General features: G+C 37.8%; 1 protein-coding gene across 2 annotated transcripts in view; it reads right to left on the bottom strand.

The window, feature by feature from the left end:
- Nucleotides 1–109: 109 nt before the first annotated feature.
- Nucleotides 110–17,250, bottom strand: part of LOC134616951 (uncharacterized) — a 17,779-nt gene continuing 638 nt past the window's right edge. For both annotated transcript variants that reach the window (XM_063462070.1, XM_063462071.1), the window contains 23 exons: nt 17,014–17,181; nt 16,784–16,921; nt 15,281–15,432; nt 14,812–14,915; nt 14,226–14,418; nt 13,394–13,522; nt 12,713–12,856; nt 12,464–12,599; nt 11,896–12,046; nt 10,437–10,573; nt 9,658–9,769; nt 9,034–9,097; nt 8,744–8,947; nt 8,250–8,395; nt 8,041–8,159; nt 3,022–3,143; nt 2,828–2,925; nt 2,114–2,250; nt 1,635–1,759; nt 1,347–1,492; nt 1,024–1,126; nt 791–927; nt 110–643 (listed from right to left, as the gene is read on the bottom strand). In XM_063462070.1, coding sequence (XP_063318140.1) covers nt 529–643; nt 791–927; nt 1,024–1,126; nt 1,347–1,492; nt 1,635–1,759; nt 2,114–2,250; nt 2,828–2,925; nt 3,022–3,143; nt 8,041–8,159; nt 8,250–8,395; nt 8,744–8,947; nt 9,034–9,097; nt 9,658–9,769; nt 10,437–10,573; nt 11,896–12,046; nt 12,464–12,599; nt 12,713–12,856; nt 13,394–13,522; nt 14,226–14,418; nt 14,812–14,915; nt 15,281–15,432; nt 16,784–16,921; nt 17,014–17,181 — 3,080 coding nt within the window. In that variant the 3' untranslated portion in view covers nt 110–528. The remainder of the gene's footprint in view (nt 644–790; nt 928–1,023; nt 1,127–1,346; nt 1,493–1,634; nt 1,760–2,113; nt 2,251–2,827; nt 2,926–3,021; nt 3,144–8,040; nt 8,160–8,249; nt 8,396–8,743; nt 8,948–9,033; nt 9,098–9,657; nt 9,770–10,436; nt 10,574–11,895; nt 12,047–12,463; nt 12,600–12,712; nt 12,857–13,393; nt 13,523–14,225; nt 14,419–14,811; nt 14,916–15,280; nt 15,433–16,783; nt 16,922–17,013; nt 17,182–17,250) is intronic.

The following is a 17,250-nucleotide window of genomic DNA, read 5'->3' as shown; positions in this document are numbered from 1 at the left end:
CACTCTAAGAATCTAGTCTGAATTTGGAACATGAGTAAGAATAAAAGAATGAGCTAGAAATACCAGAAAATCTGCCATCACTCATTTTTATACTTTATTATATATTCGCAACCAAAATAATTGCAATGAACTCTTATTAATCACTTCAAAAACAGAAGATAATCAAGCAATTTGGTCAAATAATAAACAACACAATCAATTCTGAAATGAACGTGTTTATATTAACAGCTATGCAGCTGAAATTCCTACATTATTTGACTTTCCCATACAGGAAGTCTGGTTTGTCTCTTGTAGAAGAAGTTCTATAAAAGTATGCAATGAACAGTGAATAAAAACTGTATTAAGTGCTCAGAGTCCTTTATAAACAAATTTTCAGAAATGGATAGAAAAACAGACCTGAGACTTCACTAACTGGGTAACTTGTTCAGAAGTTCTGTGATAGAAATGCCACACCACCAACAAGCTGAGAGAAAAAGAAACCCCTATAAAAGTCTAGCTAATCTTCAGCCAGTCTGTTCCCTCCCACATTCATTGAATTTGGCGAGCTCGATGATCCATCACCATTTTCTTCATGTCTCTGTCCACCATCATGTCACTCGCATCAAGCTCGTTTCCTGGGCCAGCCATCGGATCATACCGGTGTCTGGAAGAGAGAGAGGAGTTTCACAACCCTAGAACATAATCTGCCTGATCATTTAGTGAAAAGCCAAAAGCAAGTTAAAATTGCTAATAAAACAGACTGTGAGGCAACTTTTGGAACTTTATGAGGACTTTTAACCCCTGAACTCACTGTTTGAGGTGTTCCTCAATGGCTTTCCGTTCATACACGGTGCCATATACTGTTTTCACAGGATCAACAAACATCTTCTTGGTTAGAGGACAAATCAGATGTTGGGGTATAAACTGTGGCACAGGATCAACCAGTTTCTTTAGAAAGGAAAATAAGTCAAAGTAATGTGATCACAAAAAAAATCTTTTACATAAAACAGAAAAATCCCATAAATACTTTGTTCACTCACTCACCTCCTCCATGCTATCCATTGACTTTCCAGCATTTTCCTCCGTGTGCTTTCTGGCTTCTCGCTCGTATGTCTCGCGGCTCGTCAGGAATTCCTCGGCTAAAATGCTTCCAAGAAAAGGTTAATATGCAAATGTAAGTATTCATATCTGGGGTCTGACTTGTAACTTGTATCAAATACTCCAAACATCTTGTAGGTGCAAATATAACTAGCTGACTATATTGCAGCAGTTCTAAATGCAAAAAGGGGTCAAATCTGGTCCTAGCAATGTGTAACTAATAAAGTGGCTGTTGAGTGCATATAGGAATAAAGTTGTGCATGTCTCACCTGTCCAGTGGGTCATCAGGCTCAGGGATGATGAGAAGTCCATACACAGCATCAAATATGTCCCTCATGGTGATGTGGGCGTTGTAGCTGCGATCAAATATGTTGTGGCAGATGCGGCCAACACTGTTGACATTGCAGTGGTACACCTGCCGCTGTGTTAAGATAAATGCTCGCTACGAGAAACATGCATGCAGTTACCACTTTTATATTACCCTAATAACTGGAAACCACTTTAATATGAACACTGTAGATGTCTAAACAGCTTTTGTTTGTATTTTGCCAGGATACACGTGTGACAAAGCGAACGAGCGGAGGCTTCACTGGGTACTCAGGACCAAACTGGCAGTACAGCTCAAACACTCCTTTCTCATATGGTGTGTCAGGAGGTCCTTGCATGAGAATCCTCCAGAATGCTGAAAATCAGAAAACAATCAAACATTGTTGCTATTCAAGGATTTCATCATTTTAATCAAGTTTTAATCACTACAGGTCCTACAAAGTGTTGCTATGCAGCTCCCACCAGTACAATGACTGCAAACACAAATCCCTAATAAGTAATCAACATGCTGCATTCATTTTTTTCATTTAATTATTTGATTAGCATTCAACTCTCCCAATGAATACAGAATAAAGATCTACCACAAAGGAAGAATTTATCAGCTGCATCACAATGAAAACACTGATATTATGGGTCTATCAGGGAGCCCAGATCAAATAAAATACACAGAGCAATACAAACACAGATGAGGAGAAACCACATCACTTACTTAAGTCTGACTCTGATGGATAGACTCTAAAGAAAGGATGAGGGTCACAATGCAGGCACTTGAGCTCCTCCACGATACGTTTGTCCTTCTCCATGAAACGACTATCCTTTGCCTCCCGAATCTTCTTTTTCAGAGCACTGTATTGAATGTTATATAATGTTTCATAAGGAATGCATGTAATAAAAAAGGACCAAAAAAAAGTCAAAATTATCACTATTCATATAGGACAAGACTAAGGAGGCATCCTGATCAAGTCTTAATCAACAGAATATTTTAGACTGTCATGTGAAACCAATACAAGTACGTGCTCAATGACATGCTTTTTGTCAGGAAGCCTATACACATTTTTAAAAATAAAAACCCAGCTTCCATGGCGCCTGATGCACTACCTGTCCTGTTGGCCGGTGCTTCTACTGGGTGTCAGAACCTTGTAAAAATAAGATTTTGCACTAATCTACAACTACACTGAAAAAAAAAAGTAGTTGCATGAAAATTGACATTTACTGATGTCTTACAAGTGGAAACAGACTACTTTTCCTCTTGAGGTATGACGGTAAGAGGAATCTCTTCATATTTTGGACAGCTGAACAAAACTATATTGGACAGATAAAACATGCAAGCAGAGTAAATTGTTTCATTAACAGCTGAAGAAACACATTTTCTTTGATCAGGTGTGTTCTTAGCTTCTACAGGATGGGCGTTTCTGCCGCTCACCTTTCTGTCACCGTCACTTTGCAGTTTATCTGGCTTGGCAAGGATGTCTCTGGATATGCATCATAGCCCAGAGTAGCAAACATGCTTGTAAGTATTCCCTATAAAACATGAAAAAATATAATAACCATATGACGGCCATGTATGAAGTTAAAAAGAGTGATCAGATTTCCTTTTGAAGCAGACTATAAACTGACCTCAGTGATGGAAGAAGGGTCAAGTTTTTTCTTGGGCTTCCTCTGCTCCAGAGACAGAACTGTTTCGATCTCAAAGAGTTTCAGACCGTCTTTGACTGTCTGTGGTTTGAAACAGCAGCCACCTGTAAACGGGTTTGAAATATTAAAAAAAAAAAAGAAAAAAGAAAAAAAGAATTATTAAAACACAAGTCACTGTTTGGCCCTTTTTGGCATCAAATATTTTTTTCAACTTTATTATGTTTACATAAGCCAGAATTTAGGACTACACTGTTAATACAGATACATGTAATTAGGGCTGGGCCATATTATACCGTTCACGGTAATACCGGTATAATGTTAGGCAACGATAGGAAAATGAAATATCGCGATAGAATATGAGTAAAACGCGCATGCGCGGTGCCTTTGTTTTCATACGCACATGGCCGATTGTTGAGTGAAACAGATGAACCAGAATTGGTTTGTAAAAATGGTGCAACTTCAGTGATGTGGAACTGGTTTGGAGTTTGTCCGTCAGATACACGACAAAGCACATTTTTTTGCAGAACATGCAAGCGGGCCATCGTTATTGCCGTATTTGTCGGACTAAGATGCTCTTAAATCTGGGAGTAATCTGGGTCCTAAACTCCGTATGCTTCAGGTCAAACGAACACTGCAGCATCACTGAGAGTTAAAAACTGTCTAAATTCTTTCATCTTTAATAAAACGATCAGCGTTGCTGCTTTACCAGGTGTAACTATGAAGTTTAACTTCCAGGCATCCATGAAAACAGAATTTATTACATTTAACGGAGTTAGAAGTTAGCAGGAAGCTAGCGGAAGTTAGCTCGCTAGTTTCGCTAGTTACCTAAGCATGAAATAGCATGTTCTGACTGAGAGATTTCTGAAAAAATTCAAACGTACAGCTCTGCTATCACGTCCAACATAAATGAAGACAGGAAACTAAACAGCAGTGACGTTTGTAGGGTTACTGAAGTTGGGCTAGCTGGTATATTATGATGTGCTACGTGATCGCTAGCGACACAGCTATGTTAGCTTAACATAAACAGTGAAGCTGGAGGATGAACACTAACACTTTTCCACTTATAAAAGTTAACGTTAAGGTTCCTGATAGTTAGAGACAAATGCAATCGCATGGCAGGATGCTGTAAACGGACCAAACTTCAGTCAGGAGAACAACTGAGATAATCCATCCACAATAGAAGGTTAGTCATTAATATACTGCAACAACATGGGAATAGAGCAGCTGTGATAGAATACAGCATTAATGAATCAATGGTACAGAAGTGGAGGAAGCAAGAAGAACGAGTTGAATAAAGTTTGATTTATCTGACTGCTTTGTTTCGCTTAATGTGCCTTATAATCCCGTGCACCTTATGGTCCGAAAAATACGTACTGCACACTGCAGTTTAATGTTGCAAAGCACCTCTTTTTAACTGTAGTGGATATTATACATGGTTATGCTCAGGATATGTCAGCCCATTTCTACTGGAAATGCCTTTTGGTTAAACTTTCAGCAAGGAATTTGCATTTACACTGTTAAATTTTTATATAGCTGTAATGCACATAAAAACCAGCTTCTTGTTTAAGTGAAAATAAATGGAAGGTTGTCTTTTTGCGCTAGTAATGTTGTGGAGTTGTATTTTGTCTCGCATCAATTATATCGTCAGTTATATCGTTATCGCAAATTTTCAAATATATATCGTGATAAATATTTTTGGCCATATCGCCCTGCTCTACATGTAATTACAGAAAATAATGACAAATTCCAGAAATACTGCAGAGACTAAGTTAATGTCTCATGTTCAGTTAACTGATTATAGAACTAAAGCACAGAAAGAAAAAAAAAAAAACCCTGAAAGCAGTTGAGATGAAATCACAAAGGTCCAATAAAATGGGCCAAAAGTTGATTCCATGTGTGCCCATTTACAGGTTAACCCGGTGAGTTAAGCGCTTTTAATGAACTAGTGCCAGCTGGTTGTAACTTTTTTAATGTTCCGAGGGTTTTTGGTCGTGGAGGTGGGCTCGCTACGGTTTTTAAGACACATTTGGACTTGAAGCAGCCGTTCCCATCAACTCGCTACACAAGCTTTGAACTCTGTTTATGTGAACTCGGTCATTCGCCTTTGTTGTTGTGTGCGATTGTTTATCACCCCCCGAAATATAATAAGGAGTTTTTATCTGAGTTTTCGGAATTCCTTGCTGACTGTGCGTTCCGCTATGACCAGATCCTCCTGCTTGGGGATTTTAATATACATGTTTGCTGCCCGGGGAGGCCCTTGGTCAAGGACTTCCTGGATTTAGTAAATTCTTTTAATTTTGTCCAATCTGTAAATGGTGCCACTCAAGAACGTGGACACACGCTGGACTTGGTTTTATCTTATGGTTTATCTGTGTGCAATGTATGTGTTAAAGATGCGTTTTTTTTCCCCGACCATATGCCTATTTTATTTGATATTGCTTCTCTTAACGCCATTGCCAATCGGGCTGTACCTGTTCGATATTATCGTGCACTTTGCTCTGATACTGCCGAACAGTTTTCCATATTGTTTGACAATCTCATGTCGTATTCTTCTGAGTTGCCTACCTCAAATGACTTACTTCTGTACTTTGATTTTTCTTGTAAATCTGAGCTGGATGTTGTTGCCCCATTGAGACTAAGACAATGTCAGTCCAAGACGAGGTTTTGGCTAACTGATTTCCCCCGAGAAATTAGAAAACAATGTACGAGATGTGAAAGACAGTGGAAAAAAAGACAGGCTGCATGTCTCTTTGGAAGCCTTAAAAAGTAGTTGGAAAAGTTATCAGAAGGCGGTTAAAGCTGATAAACATGCCCATCTTTCTCAACTCATTTCGGCCAACTCACACAAGCCCTGTGTTTTATATAATACTATACATTCTGTAATTAACGTGGTGAGTTCTGACCTTCTGCCGGCCTCCGAGGCTATGTGCAATAAGTTTATCAACTTTTTTGTGAACAAGATTGCTAGTCTGAGAGCTCTGATAGCACCTATGTTGATTCAGTCACGCATGCTCCTTGCTCAAGCCTGTTCTCTGCCTTTGCACCAATTTCTCCGTCCAATCTAGAGAAATTGGTACTACATGCAAAGCCCTGTGGTTCCCCAGATGATGTTGTTACCCCCCGCTTTCTTCAAAAAGTATTTCCTACCTTTGGACCTTAGCTTCTGAAAATTATCAATACTAGTTTGTTAACTGGTCAAGTTCCTAGTGGGTTTAAACATGCAGTCATACATCCCTTACTTGGCCTAGATAGTTCTGTTATGTCAAATTTTAGACCTCTCTCTAAGCTTCCCTTCCTAAGTAAGATTCTGGCGAGGATTGTACATAGCCAGCTGATGGACTACTTGATTGATTCTCAACTGTCTGAGGTCTTTCAGTCTGGTTTTAAGCCCTTTCATAGTACGGAGACAGCTCTTGTCAAAGTTATGAATGACATTCTTGTTGTGACTGATCGTGGTAAATACGCTGTGCTTGTCTTATTGGATATGACAGCTGCATTTGACACAGTTGATCACGATCTCCTTATTTCCCGCTTACACCACTGGGTGGGAATTTCAAATTTGGCACTATCATGGATAAAGTCATACCTTTCTGACAGGAGTTTTTGTGTTAAGCTGGGGCTGGCCGCATCTTCTGTGGCCCCTCTGCGTTGGGGTGTGCCCCAGGGATCTATCCTTGGGCCATTACTCTTTTCACTGTATTTACTCCCTCTTGGTGCAATATTTTGAAAACATAAAGTATCTTTTCACTTGTATGCTGATGATTGTCAGCTCTATGTACCTTTTAGCCACCTGGATACTTCTTCCTGTCAATCTTTACTTGACTGTCTCAGTGACGTTAAACTGTGGATGGCAAATAACTTTTTAATTTTTAATGATCATAAAACGGACGCAATTTTATTTGGCCTGCATCGCTCTATTGTTTCTCCAGATACTGATTTCGGTGTTTTAACCTGCCATCTGAAAAGTTCAATCGTAAATCTTGGTGTGAATTTTGATTTCGCACTTACCTTTGATGGTCACGTAAATGGGGTGGTAAAATCGTCTTTTTATCACCTCAGACGCCTATCGAAGGTCAAGCCTTTCCTTTCCAAACGCAATTTGGAAACTGTTCATGCTTTTATTACCTCACGTTTGGACTATTGCAATTCCAAACATGAGGGGTTGGGTTGGGCACCCTGTCACGCTTGCAATTAGTGCAAAATGCGGCGGCATGTTTTTTAACTGGTAGAAGGAAATTTGACCATATCACTCCGGTTCTGGCTTCACTACATTGGCTCCCTATTGTTTTTAACGTCCGTTTTAAAGTCCTTTTATTGGTTTTTAAATCTTTAAATGGTCTGGCCCCTGTTTATTTATCCGATTTGTTGAAGCCTACTCGCTCGCTCCGTTCAGCTGATCAATTGCTGTTGTCAGTCCCTAAGTTGCGGCTGAAACTCAGAGGAGATCGAGCTTTCTCAATTGTGGCTCCGATGCTTTGGAACAACTTCCTCTTCGTATTAGACAAGCGACTTCAGTGCAGGTCTTTAAGTCAAGATTGAAAACCTATTTTTATTCCCTCGGCGGGAACTGACATCCCTCCTTATTATTTTATACTATGTTTTGTTTTTCTTTGTTTCTGTATTGTTCAGCACTTTGGTCTGCGTGGTCCGTTTTTTAAAGTGCTATATAAATACATGATGATGATGATAATGATGAGGTTTGTTTTCTGTGATTCCAGTTCTAAACAGCTGCAGATTCCCATTAACAATTTCACTGTTTTCCTAAAATCACACAGAGAGTACTTCTATGTGCAACTGACACGACTTTTTGTTGATGGGCATTTTGTGTCCAGCTATTATGCAGATAGCAAACAGTTCACAACGTCCAAGCCTGCAGATGGTACACTGTTTAAAGAATGCATCCAGATTGCAGCTTTTACATTAATTTAAAGAAAGGATGATTTTTTTTTACTTTTAAGGGCAGAGAATTGTGCATTATTTTATACATATATATAGTTTTACCTGTTGCATTGCTGATTCCATGGAGCATGTTGTTTTCCACATTTCCAAGAAGGATTGAATCCACAGTGACGTTTGATTTCAGCAGCTTGGCTGCCACAGCAACTGGGTCCATAAAGGACCTATGGCCAGATGAAAACAGTCAGCTGCTGCCCCAGAAAAAAATAATTGATGGGTGATCAAAGGCAACTTAAGCAGAAAGGGAAACTTACCCAGAATCATCGCCATCAGTGAGGCACAGGACGCGGAGTCTACAATCTGGGAAGCTCGCCTTGACCTTTTCCAGCTCTGAAGCTCCACGTCGTAGCGCGTCGTACAGCAGAGTACATCCGCTTGCCTCAAGGTTACGTGTGTGGACCTAAAAAACAAAAGAACCCCAAAAAGGCGACAAGGAAAAAAAAATTATATTAGCGCCACCGAGCAAGTTGTTTATTTACAGAATGTTTATTTATTTACTTGAAAATGGGGGAAATAAAGTTGCCAGGTTGACCCAAGTAAATTTTTTATTTTTTAGCTTTATTCTATCAAAACTTCGAGTTACTGATCGGGTATCTCAAAACTCAGTTATTTCTGAGTATGTCAAAATTTCCTCACTCACAATACCACCTCACAATTTTTACATATAGAGGGCAATAAAATTCTTCTTGAGTGGAGGTAACAAGCTTCCAGAGGAAAGCCTTCAATCCTCAGAATGTTTTGCAATCACCTTGAACTTCTCCAGATTTTCTGTGAATGTGTGGAGCATTTTCACCATGGAGTCAAACTTTACAAGACCAATGACGTGATGGAAATCATACGCCATGCTCCTCGTGGCAAAGTTGTCAAAGAGCTCTTTGACAGCGTTGATTTTCTTTATTTCTGCATTTTCATAGCACTCCTCTTCCATCGAGGAGCTTGTATCGATCAGTACCTAAAGTAATAAAGTCAGGAAGAGGAAATGTTTAGCAAATGTTTTGATTTGATTCCTTTACAACTGAAAATTTTCCCAGATCTCACCAGTATTGCCTCTTCTGGAGTCCTGGTTGTAACAAATGACTGGTCGTCTCTGTGGTTGCCAGTGCTGTATTTAAAAAAAGACAAAACACCATCTTTATAGCTTTACACAGTTAACACGAGACAAGCATCACATACTCTGTGAATTTCCTGTTATTGGGTGGGTAGATTGTGCCTTTAATGCAGATCAAGATGCACAATTCAATTCAATTGAATTTTATTATATAGCACCAAATCACAACAACAGTAGGTGTTTAAGGTGTTTTAGCTTGTGAGATTAAAAAAAAAGGATCAGACAAGCCACTATGAGCAAGCACTTGGTGACAGTGGGAAGGAAAGAAACAGGAAGAAACCTCCAGCAGAACCAGGCTCAGGGAGGGGCAGTAATCTGCTGTGACTGGTTGGGGGAGGGGAGGAAGACAGGATAAAAGACACGCTGGAAGAGCCAGAAATTAATAATAACTGATAATTAAATGCAAAATGGTGTAAAAGAGGCAAGTAAAGAAGAAACTCTCAGTTCGTCATAGAAGACTCCAGCAGCCTGCACGTATTAAAGCATATATTATGTGCCAGATTGAGTCTGCCCTTCATTAGTTTACTCTATTTTGTTTTGGTTTAGGTACTCACTTGGCTGCTAGCAAGTTTAAATCCATCGTTTTTACTTTTCCATCCAGACAATCGCGCACTTCGATCATATCAGCTGCTCCTTTGCTTTTATGCAAATAAATGCCCAGATTATCTGACAGAGAAATGTGAAAATAAAGCAAACATTAATAATAATAATAATGGATTGCATTTATATAGCGTTTTTCAAGACCCTCAAAGCACTTGATTGTCTCAATTCCACTATTCATTCACTCTCACATTCACACACTGGTGGAGGCAAGTTATAGTTGTAGCCACAGCTGCCCTTGGCAGCGAGGCTGCCATATCGCACAATCGGCCCCTCTGGCCATCACCAGTAGGCGGTATGTGAAGTGTCTTGCCCAAGGACACAACAAACAAGACAGACAGAGCAGGGGATCGAACCGTTACAAGATGAGCTTCCCAACCCTCTGAACCATGGTCGCCCCATTAAGTTAAGTATAACGCCTCTCAACACACATGATAAACAAAACTTGATGTCAGAGGTGAAAGGCAAAGTAAGAAAACTGGTGGAAATTCCTTTTCCACTTAATTTAAAGTGACTAACAGTACTACTGTAACAGGAGCAACAGTAGAGGCAATCTAAGCAAAGGTGGAACATAGCCCTCAATTTAGACTTAGACTGCTGCAAAATGAACACATCTGTGGACTAAAACCTGACAAGTCAGTAGCATCTGCTGTAAGATACAAGTGTTTGTAAGGTATAAAAGTGATGATTCACTGAAAGATGTGAATATTTAGCCTGGAATAGTGTGAAATACCTTCACTGAGTAGAACAAGGCAACTCTGATAATGTCCCAGATCCTTCAGATGTAGAGGCGGGGTCACATTAAGGCGAGGGAGAGATTTCAAACGTTCCACCATGCTGCCAAAAGTCCACTGAATATTCACCTGAAAGCTGTTTCATTCAATGAATTAGTCAAAAACAAACAAACAAAAAAAACAACTCTGATTTAAAACAAGTCATTATTCAGCCTGTTTACACTGGCTACTTTGAGACAATCCTAGACACCATGTGTAATTAATAAATAATAATTAATAACAAAGGCAACTAACTCAAAACCATGTTTTAACCTCAACTGCTTGCATATTATATTTAAGCATTGGACAGTGTAGACTAGACACTGTTCATCTATAAGAGCTGTTGCCACTGATTTTCAGTTCAGTTCTTGAGTAATTTGGCATACCTCAGACTTTTTTCTTTGTTTCCCTTAATTAAGAACAGCTTCTTGACAGCCAACCTTCCACTGAGACCACTTCTGGTGAGGATTCAGTGAACAGTTTATGGATCAACTCAAGTGCCAACTCAAGTCCTGTGTCAGGTCTTTGCTGGATTTTAAAAAAAAAAAAAAAAAATACTTCTTAAAGACATGACATGTGCTGAAGATATTTTTTAGGCCTTTAATTTCTTTTTTTTGTCCTCCATTTGTTCAATTTCCTCAAATTCTTTAAGGACACACTGCATACCATGTTGAGACACACCAAGAGTTCAGTTATTGTTCAGTTGCCTTTTTTGTGCAAAAATACTATTTTATGCCTGTCAAACTGTGCAATCTTTGGAATATTTTATACATTTCACTACAGAAATGGGAACAAATGAAATGCTTTTATGACAAGCTGCTAGCAATAAATTACCTAAAGATACAATTTAACTTTTATTTTTTTTAATTTGTATTTGTTTTTTGCTAGAGTGTGTTATGTGTAGGCACAAAGCTGAATTATCCACTGAGTTAGGTGTCTTTTTTATATATTTCAAAAATGCATAGGTCAGTGCTAAATGGCTTAACAAAAAATACCATTCTTCTGAAAAGTGTGATGTACAAGGACTGAACTGAAAATGAGTGAAAATGTCCAAAGAAAACATCTGAAAGACCTTTAGAAATCCTGGAGAACTGTTGCTTTAGTCCACTTAAATAAAATTAGAAGAAAGTCTGGCTCCTATGATGCAAAATATGAAGAAATAAGTGGTGGTTTAAGACTTCTGGACAATACTGTATTACTAAGAAATCATGAATGAATAATCAAGAATTCATAATAAATTGAATGGTATTGAATTTACATCCATTTAAAAACCACCAGCAGGCCAAGCATATACTTTAAACCAAATGAAATATATAATTTTTCCCTGTTCAGCTGTGCATAGGTGTATCATTTATACTAACAGAAAATAAAGAAAATCTGCTTAAGTTGTGTTGAAAGAAATAACTCAGTCACACATACTTCTGACCAGATGTCTTGTCGTGGTGAGTCCACAGAGGATACGTTCGGACAAATCGAGGAATGCTGAGCAGGATTTTCTCAATGTCAGTGGCTCTCAGTAGTGAGAATTCTCGCAAAGGCTCTTCGGTGCAATTTGGAATTTTCTCTCCATCTAAACAAAATTAAAAGAAGCCAGAAACACATAATTCACCACTATAATGCAATTTAGTAAAAATTCTAACAAAATATCATTTTTGCATCTGGTTATGCAGGAATGCTTGTGCACAAGATTTTATTTTAAAATGATTTAAATTTCAATAATAATAATAATAATAATAATAATAATAATAATAATACATAACTATCACTGCACCTGACTGAAGGAGGATCTACCTTTAAAGACTCTCTAATTATGGATGCTTTATACTGTCAAATCTGGTTATTTATTTATTTTTTGAATTTGCAAAGTAATTAGTAAACTAGCATTACAGCAAATACAACCTAAACAATTTAAAAAAAAACTGCATTCATTAAGCCACATTAAAACCTTGAAACTTTATAGTTTAAACTCTTTCACTGCTATTTGTACCTTTGATTTTCTGAAGGACGTACGCCCTTTCAAAGACATCTGGTACTCCAGGTACTCTGACAGGTTCGCAGAAATGGTCACCATCTTTGGACACGAGAGAGATCGGAGCATAGACTTCATGGTTTGATGCTTGTTTCTGTCAAAACAGAGCCAAGTATGATACATTTAAACTACAGAGATAATAGCTATACATAATACTAACACCAAAACTAAAGATCAGCTTCTGTTCAAAATTAAACTTAGTTATACCTTAATTTTTGAAAGGAGATGTGCCCAGCAGTACAATGAATTCTCAAAGACATCCTGGTCCTCAATGACTTTCTTCCCTTGCTGTGTTGCTTGCTGGGGCAATAACTCCCTGAAGAGCATGTATAAGCCCTCAACAACTGCAATCTGCAAGAAATCATTCAGTACACGACAAAATCTTCATGCAAAATAAGCAGCGAGTAAATCACAGTTATATACCGTACAAACGATGAGCCTTTTACGTGCTTCCTGCATGAGTAAAATCAGAAGATGGCTTTAGACACACGTACATGGAAACAGGCATGTCATATCTCTACATTCATGAATACTGTGACACTTCAGATGGTTTCATTCACAAGTTACCATCATGGCAATATCATTTTAATTAAATAAATGAAATAAGATTACAATACATTCAAAATGTTGCATGTTTTACAGCCTAAATCACCACAAAGCAGGTGCGAGGTGGCGTGCAAAAAGCTGCTGTGTTAAAATCAGTGGACACAACATGCAAAAAGTCACATAAAAGTCTGATGCCAGATTTCTTGGAGGATGGTGAGGCCAGTGGTGCAAAGACTTAAAACTGCAGCAGCATGTCAGCTGTCCTCTATTTATGAAGAAGATATTAGAGAAAGACTGAAGTCTAAAACTGTAACAAGTCTTACACCACCTCATACTTTTTACCTTCTGGTTCCTGGTCATCCTTTCATTCCTGCAGAGTAACTGATGCAAACTTTGGGCGAGGGGGTTACATCCCGTCAATTTTCGCATGTATGCGATCAGTTTGTTCCGGATTATTTTAGAAAGGTCTTTCTACAAGTAAATACACAGAAATATTTGAAAACAGGGTTAATGCCACTCAGAAAAATTAAATGAATTAACCACATTTCTGTTTAGTTTGTGAACACAGGTCATCAAAGTGCACAGTAAAGAACCCACATTGTTTATTTCTCCAGGGTTAATATTGGATTCTTTAGGACAGTGGTTCTCAAACTTTTCATAGTGAGCACCACCTCATAAAATTGAAGTACCACCCTTATGACCGAAGTACAGTAGTATAGGCCTATTTAACACCAGATACAGTTTACACAAAACTATTTTATTTCTTATATGAATATTATTTATTTTAACAGTCATAAACAGGATGAGAAAAGTGATAATAATAATAATAACTATTGCATTTATATTATATTCCTCCATAAAAGCAATGCTGAAGAGCCTATATGCGATTTAGAAGTTAAATTGCTGTCCTGCAGCAACCTAATCACTATTTGTGGAGGAATTTCTGAGGTTCACCAACGGCTGGACTCTGAATGTAAAGACTTCATGTGAATTTCTGTGTGCATTTATCTATTATGTTGTCTTGGGTGCAGCTGCATGTTTTTCATGAGATAAGCTAGCAGTTTAAAAAAAAAAAAGACTATAACCATGCTTGAAGACAGTCTAGGCATGAATAAATAAAGTTCATGTTCATAGGATAGCAATGGGACAGTGTGTTAAATATAAAACAGCTTACCCCAACAGCATAAAGAGAAGACAGGAACACACTGATTCCTTTCTGGCTTTGTTGGACTGAAGGCACGACATCATTGATGTAGAAAGTTTCATCAAGGGGAGTCTCTTCAGTAAAAGAGGACAGAGCGAAGGCAATAGTTGACCCTTCAGAGATTCCACACATTTGGAGTGTCTCAGCACCAGAATGAATACCTCTAAATAAAACAGGGACACCAGAAAACAGAAGCACTCATCAATGCTAAGACTTTAAGCGCGTGAATGTGGGGGTGGTGGTGGGTAACAAGTTACAAAAATACTGGTGTCTACTGATGCTACTCTTAGTTTTCTAGTAAATGACTGGAAATCCTAGGTGACTTGCTTGTTCCAATTAAGAGAAAACTTGACCTCTGACCTTGACGTTGAGGTCTTTTAGTAGATCTACCTATGGTATGACTTTCAATATCCTACATCGCTTCATTCTCAAATTATTGTATTCACAAACCAGGTTGTCCCCATTGCCCGCTCGGCCGCCCAGCGAGGTGATGACAACACTATTTCAGCCTTTTACAGCTGATGGGTAAAAAACACTTTTTTGTGAGGCAGTTTACCTGGGATGGAGGACATGTGCTGGTATTCCACTTGCGTTTGACAGGATCACTTTTAGAGTTGCGATTGTGTCAGTTTCCAAATTCACCACAATCTCAAAGTTTCCCTTAACAGGTAAAGAAAAATATGTTTAAGTTACTTTATGACTTTACATACATGTTAAAAATGGAGGCTGACATTTACAACAATAAACTATACATTAATAAAAATAATTGATTCACTTGTATTTCATTCTTCTCTCTTCAACACAATGACTGTTTATCAAGTAAAGGTATATTTTTCTGTCATTTTTTAAAATGGAGAAACTCATATGCTACTTGGAACCACTTTGTTTGAACAAAAAGAGTTCAGAAATCATTACTGGCTATTTTATTCCTCACAAACATATAATATGAAATTTGACTGGCCAGTTTCATTTGCTAGCAGTTCCCAGCATCCTCAATTGAGCAGCATACGGTTTTTAAAACGCACCTTGAGCATGATGTGGCATTGAATGACATCTGTTCCAGAGGGCTTCCCAGACTCTTGTCTTGGCATTTGTGGAGCATGTGTCAAGTTTTCTTTTGGCGTAAATATGGCATAAATTACAGCTCCATTTTCAATGTGTCTGTCTTTCAAAGACCCTGGAGAAGAAGACAATAAAATGAATAACTGTGCCAGATCCACAGTTAACACAAATAATTAAAGGTTATTTAAAAAAATAAAAATAAAAGTGTTATTCCCATCTATATGTATTAAAGTGCAATCATCTCATATGATCATTTTAGAAACTCCTGGTGCTCACCACCAGTCTTAAAACTATTCATCCAAGACTGTAAATGAACTCTCCCAACATGCAATTAAAAGTTTTACCCTAAAAGCTGTTTGTATTTTGATAATACACAAGATTTGTTTCCTACTAATCCTGTTTCAATAATACATTTAATTTAATACATTTAACGTTTCTTACCTAGTAACAGACAGAACTACAGAGTGAAAACAAGATTTGCAGGCAACAAATTCAAACTGCAATGGTGTCAGACTTCTAATGCCACCCTGTAATTCTTATTTACATAATTAAATAGTTAAAGCAAAAAGCTTGCCTATTACCTGTTTAAGTATAGAGCACTTGGCTATGAAATCAGACACAGTCAGTAGTTCTCTTTAAAATAAATTATGATCCATCACTCTGTAAAACAGTGGTTGTTTCTCATTTTTCTTCATTTTTTCCCCACATTATTTAGTACTGATATTAATTTGCATGACTGGAAAAATGTAATGCAAAATGTATGTAAAAAACATTGCTAATTGAGGTCTGTGTAACCACAGCTGTTTTTTGGGGGGGGGGGTTTGTAGCTTGTAATGCAGTTTCAAGCTTAGTTTCCAGTCTTCCTGAAATATTGATGGTTGGTAGCTTTAGAAAACCTTCATTTTCATAATTTTGCATTGTTTGTAGGAGTTTGTTTTTAAACTAACATTATAAGACACACGCTATGATTAAAGGGTGATAGCAGTATTGTTTGTCTACTTTTAGTTGTTACAAAACAATTTATGGTACTTTTCACTTTTATACCAATATATCCCTTCACCTAAAGCCAGCTTTTCTTGCTAACTTCGAGTATTCATCTGTTTGGATCACAAGGAAACGCAGATAATTTGCTAATTTCTGATGGCCTGGCAAGATTACTTAAAAGGCAGACTTGAGACTAACTTGATTCATCCTAAATATAGTTTATTTTTGGACAAGCACACTTTTAAGCACCTGAAAATAAGTGTGTATAAAAGTGGCTACAATTCCTTAAAAGTTTCTGCAGTACTTTTCTTCAATCCCTTGAGCCCCAGATGAAAGTCTGGACTCATAACAATCATGTAAATGTAACGAACATGTTTTGGTACATGGTGAAAATTGACTTAAAAATAAATAAATAAATAAATAAAGGGACCTAAACCTAAACAGACCTAACAGAATCATATACTGCTCCACTGTTGACTCACATGTGTTGAAGAAGGGATCATCTGTCAAGGGCATCCCATCTGCTGTGTAGAGACAAACCCCTTTGGTGTTTCCAACATTTTCAAGGTGACAGATCCTCAACATTATGTCTTCAATTGTGTTTTGTGCCGGATCCATATCTGTAGCATTCAAATATTAAATATTTCACCTCTATGCCCTTACGTAATCATGCCAAAGGGATGATAGCTTTTAAAAGATGTGATCCTGTTACCTGAAATAACCTTTGGTTTAGGACATTTGGGGTATGTGTACTGAAGACTGAATGACTTCACTGACTTTTGCACAGGTCTAACAGTTAAGACTTGGCTTTCTGGAGCTTGGAGTCTTTGAATGAAGTCTTTCATGTTTGCAAAACGATTCTTTTCCACGTGACTTAAACCTGGAAAAGAGACAAAATAAATACAGCTTTACCTTTAAGTTTACTTAAAGGTTCATGTCTTCATGCATG

This window comes from Pelmatolapia mariae, linkage group LG18 (assembly GCF_036321145.2).
Source record: "Pelmatolapia mariae isolate MD_Pm_ZW linkage group LG18, Pm_UMD_F_2, whole genome shotgun sequence".
Classification (NCBI taxonomy): Eukaryota; Metazoa; Chordata; class Actinopteri; order Cichliformes; family Cichlidae; genus Pelmatolapia; species Pelmatolapia mariae.
This window is presented reverse-complemented; position numbering and strand designations above follow the sequence as displayed.